This window comes from Melampsora larici-populina, assembly GCF_000204055.1.
Source record: "Melampsora larici-populina 98AG31 unplaced genomic scaffold MELLAscaffold_15, whole genome shotgun sequence".
Classification (NCBI taxonomy): domain Eukaryota; kingdom Fungi; phylum Basidiomycota; class Pucciniomycetes; order Pucciniales; family Melampsoraceae; genus Melampsora; species Melampsora laricis-populina.
This window is the reverse complement of record NW_006768779.1, coordinates 1,349,661-1,354,262: the sequence shown is the minus strand read 5'-3', so window position 1 is coordinate 1,354,262 and position 4,602 is coordinate 1,349,661. Positions and strand designations below refer to the sequence as shown.

Sequence of the window (4,602 nt, the reverse complement as noted above, 5' to 3'; positions counted from 1 at the left end):
TGACTAACAAGGTGTCTGTCTCATATGATATAGTGCTTTTGAGAAGAGACTTTTCCTCAAGGTATGCCGGAAGTCGTTTTTTTACGATAACGCATGTCGTCTAACGGAACACATATACCACGGTAACGGCGAAACAACCCGATTCCAAGGAACCGTCATACCAGTCGACCCGTTCCACCACCGCTCCCATGCCGAGAGTGACAAGTTTTGTAAACGGTTTACTGATCCAAAGCTTTTCCCCGATATACAGGAAGACGGGAAGTGGGTGTTCAATGCGTCTGCTGCAGAGCTCACAAATATATGGTATGGTGGGTTTGCCTCAATGTGTTGTAGCATGCACTCCCTTCGGTACAATTTTTTTTTGGAACAGATGGTGCATTTGAGGAACGTTTGGCTGTCCAAGAAATTGAGCAAACGGAAGGGGATGGAATTCATGGGCAATGGTTTTGTTTAACACATCATTTTGAAAGAAAGAAATTGTTATGCTGAAAGTCCAAATTGTTATTCTGAAAGTCCTGTTTGTTTGCTTTTGTTTTGTTTGCTTTTGTCATTTACAATTATTATCAAAAAGCAAGGTTTCAAGGTGTTTTTGACTTTAACTTTCCGATCTAATAATAAATAATTTGAAACGTTATACGTTTGTAAACTACTATTTAACCCTGAACCAACCTCTTGCTCTCTCGCTCGAATCATGAAATAACAAAGCGTTGTATTTGTTATCAAAATGAGCATGAACATGAATGGATTCTCAATCATTCCAAAAGCGATGGCGCGACATGATGACACGCGCACAAGTACAACTGGTTACTTTTAACAAAAGTAAGTTCAACAACCATCCATCATGCATGTTACTGAGTGCGGTCAAGTCACCACTACAAGACCATGGCTAAGAACCTGGGCATAATTGAAAACAGGTAAAGTAAGAAATAACCCTTGAGAGACCCAAGCTGCAAAACAACACACTTGAACAACTAGTTGTTTAGATTCGTGGTCTAAGGAGACGACAAGGCCCTCGAAAGTCATCAACGTGTTCACTTCGATGTTCTCCATCTCAGATAACTCGGGAGAAAAATGGCCGAATCGATAAGTAATCACGAAGCGTAAAGCCGCTCTCTCCTAAAGAAGTAAGTGTGTGTGTGAATCAGTAGGAGGAAATACAGTAGGTAAACAAGTCAAGACTTACTTCGGGGTCAAAGATCTCATGTTCTGCTTGAACAGTCAGGTGCCATTCACCATCTTCAACATTCTCAAAGGCAACCCGGAGAACTTTCCCAGTTGAACATATCCAAGCTTTCCCAGCTAAGTCGGCATGTTGAGGTGGTACGGTTGCCACCAAACTTTGGGTCATAGAGCTGTGCTTGATGAACGCGCCATCAACTGGGTCCACGCCAAGGGGGCCATGTATATGGTAAGTGTGATCCCGTTTGAGTACGTCATCGGCCATGAGCAAGCCATACGCTTTCAGAGGAAACACTTGGGGCTGGCCATTGGGATCTTTCAATATCAACTCTGTTTTGGTCTTGTGCCAAGCTGATCCGCCATCGGGTAAACGCAGGCGCAAGAGCATGGCCTGAGAAAGAAGTAAACGAGTTAGACTTTATATAAATGTAGATATCAAAAATCTAGTTACCTCGCTCGTTGCAGTAACGATTGCTGAGATTTTGGCTGTTAGTGGAGGCATATGTTAGGTCAATTTCATGAACAAAAACGGTCTTGAAGGGGTTCTGTACTTAGTCGAGTTGATAGCGGAGAGCATTTATTTACATCCGTATTTAAAGAGAAGGCGCGCTGATTTCTAGCCAGTCACAAGGTAGTCATGAGAAGCGAGTGAGTGTGGTTGTTGTTTAAATTGTTTTCAGGGTTTCAGGGTCCGATACTCTTCACCTAGGTAATACTTGGAATTTGGAGAAGGGTTCAAACCCAGACCCTTCGCGTCTTAGGGTTGTGATGGCACGTTACATCTTCAGGTTGCATTAGAAATAAATTGCTAAAGCTTGGATTTCAGAATACTATCCTACATCCTACAAGCGATAACAAGCGATTAGAATGAAAAAAGGGATAACCTCCACTTCAACATGATGTGACGTCGTCATGAAAATTAAACCCTTAATTTCATTTCGCGCCGTTTGCAACGGCTTGGAACTCCTTCTTGTAGAGAATCCGGGCTTCACCCACAGTCGCAAGGGGATTGTGACGGTACTGGCGCCGGAAACGGTCGTAATCGACTTTACCGATCCACGCCCTGTACCTATAGACCGTGGATACCACCAGAACCCACTCGTCGCCCCAGACGTCGTTCCAAGCCTGTAGTGGAGGCCTTGACTCACATTCCTTGAACCACGCAAGCAGTGTCGAAACAAGTACCGACGATGCCAGCCACTTTGTCTTCAATACTTTGGCGTTTGTCAATACCGGAGAAGAGGGAGTGGACGTGACAACAGCCTCCATCTATCGATGGAGCAAGATGATGGGATCAGTCATCATGCTGCTATCGAAGGACTTAGAAGTACTCACGGCGTGGCCTGCTTCCCGAATAGGGGATTTATCAAACAAATTAAAAATTGGGAGCTCTTCTGAGTCCTCGCGTTTTGCTGGCTGCATATCCCGAATGGTTAAGCTGTTGCTCTTAACCACCTCGATCTCGTCGAAAGCAGGTGAGCTGGCCGGTTCATTCGCTCCGTTCGCTCCTATACGCATATACGATTTCACTACAACGACTTCATCGTCCGACTCAGGAGGGGTGGCTGTGGACGTGGCTCGCGATGCCATAGAAGTTGGATGTTGCCCACTTTCGGCGGCGGATGGGGCGGCCTCTTCTAGCGGTTTTAGACCAACGGGCGTTAGCTTGGCCTTGGGTTGTGGTAACCCTGGTATTCGAGGATCCACAAGTTGCGACCGTACAACCACCACTTTCACGTCTGCTGGATACCTGTGAGGGAATGTAACCATCGTTTCATGCTGTACAATCATGATAACCCGTCAAAATAAAGGTCAACACAATTAAATTGTTCACCAACCGAGATACAGATTTACTTACCCATGCATCAATCTTGTCATTCCAGAACAAGAGGGCGCGATTCCATGTAGGTCCCAGGGCTTGCGTACAAGCTTGCATTAGCAGGCTCGATTCGTCAAGCCGGGCCTTAGGCCATTGATCGAAATGCGCTGAAATGACCTTTGGTTTGTCGGGCTGCTCGTGTGTTATTGTTTCCAAATCAGTTTGGAAACTGGATCAGGTGTAAACTAAATCAAAAAACACACGTTGAGCCATAGAAGTATGGTGACCACTTTGGCCTCATCATATTTGTTGGCAATCTGACGTTCGGCTGCTTCATATCGCTCCCGTCGATCTTCCTGGATTTTGGTCACCGTCTGCACACCCAGCCGGCGTCCAAGTGTGTTGGCCGTTTGGGCCCATTGATGGATTCGACCACCGGGCCGAGGTCGAATACCTTCAGGCGTGGGTTGCGTTGATGTACTGGCCGCAGAAGACGTGATGCTTGCGGTCAACGAAGGAGTTGAAGGGAGTACGTCATCCAAGCAGTTGGGGGTGGTGGAGGTGACTCGAGTATGCTTTGAACAAGCCCCCAAGCCATATTCAAGGCAACACTATGGTTATATAAAATACAACCACTCAGTCAAACATCTTCTATCATATCTTTGGCAGATTTGAATATAGAAATAACATAAATGGTACTTACGGATTGGCAGTACTGATAAGGGCAACCTTTGTTTCCAGTTGCCCTGTGATTACGTGCGACAGGTCCACGTAATGGTCTCTGGCAGGGGTACTTAACTTTGGCACGGACCGGTGTGGTGATCTATTTATGATATTAAGCAAAAAAATTAATCATCTTTACTTTACCAGTTTATTAGCAAACTTCAATATAGCAGAGAATTCGAGATTCAGGTTTTCAGATCAATTGAAGCTCTTAGAGGCTTATGTATACTTATTAGCTCATTATTATGTCATCTTATTTCAAAATTATTATTAAGATCAACATAGTTTACTTACAAAGTTATTACAAAAAGACAGAAAAAGAAAAGATAAGAAAAATTCGAAAATATAGGTGTAAAAGTTGGAAAATGGTTTTTAGCTTATTTATCATTAAGTTATGGGTTTTATAAGGTTAGAATATGAAAGAACAACAGTTTATTATACAGGAACAATTTTAATATTCAAGGTTGATAAGGGGAAACAGAGGTTATTAGCAGAAAGGTACTTTTTCGAAGTTGGTAAACAAGGGTTAGGCGTGTAGTTTACATATGTAATGGTGGTAGTGATGGAATTTAAGGTTGCCAAGAGGATTTTCCGGGATTTTTAAGGTTATAGAAGATGATGTCATATTACATGAGCAAGGAAAAGGGATTAGCAGCTGTGAAAAGTGAAGAAAATAGGTGAAAATCGTCGAAAATGGAGGTTTTCAGCTAATTACATATGTCAAATGACGTCAGAACATGATAAGTAATAGCTCATTCAACGCAGAAGAGTGGATTACATAATGTACAACCTTTGAATCATTAGTAACGGAGGTGTATGTAAAAAGTTATAAGGGAAATAAGAAATTGGTGGAATCTCGAATTTACAGTCACAACCCTAGC

At 43.3% G+C, this 4,602-nt stretch overlaps 2 protein-coding genes across 2 annotated transcripts in view; both read right to left on the bottom strand.

The window, feature by feature from the left end:
• Positions 1-861: 861 nt before the first annotated feature.
• On the bottom strand, positions 862-1,681 carry MELLADRAFT_105951 (uncharacterized protein; the record flags this gene model as incomplete). Its single annotated transcript, XM_007409227.1, has 3 exons — positions 862-1,116; positions 1,184-1,570; positions 1,631-1,681. 3 exons carry the CDS (start codon positions 1,679-1,681, stop codon positions 862-864), a joined length of 693 nt encoding a protein of 230 aa, XP_007409289.1.
• Positions 1,682-2,112: 431 nt separating this feature from the next.
• Positions 2,113-4,602, bottom strand: part of MELLADRAFT_105950 (uncharacterized protein) — a gene marked incomplete at both ends in the record, with an annotated part of 11,083 nt that continues 8,593 nt past the window's right edge. Inside the window, 5 exons of the mRNA XM_007409226.1 lie at positions 2,113-2,248; positions 2,328-2,448; positions 2,511-2,958; positions 3,038-3,190; positions 3,262-3,573. Coding sequence (XP_007409288.1) covers positions 2,113-2,248; positions 2,328-2,448; positions 2,511-2,958; positions 3,038-3,190; positions 3,262-3,573 — 1,170 coding nt within the window. The remainder of the gene's footprint in view (positions 2,249-2,327; positions 2,449-2,510; positions 2,959-3,037; positions 3,191-3,261; positions 3,574-4,602) is intronic.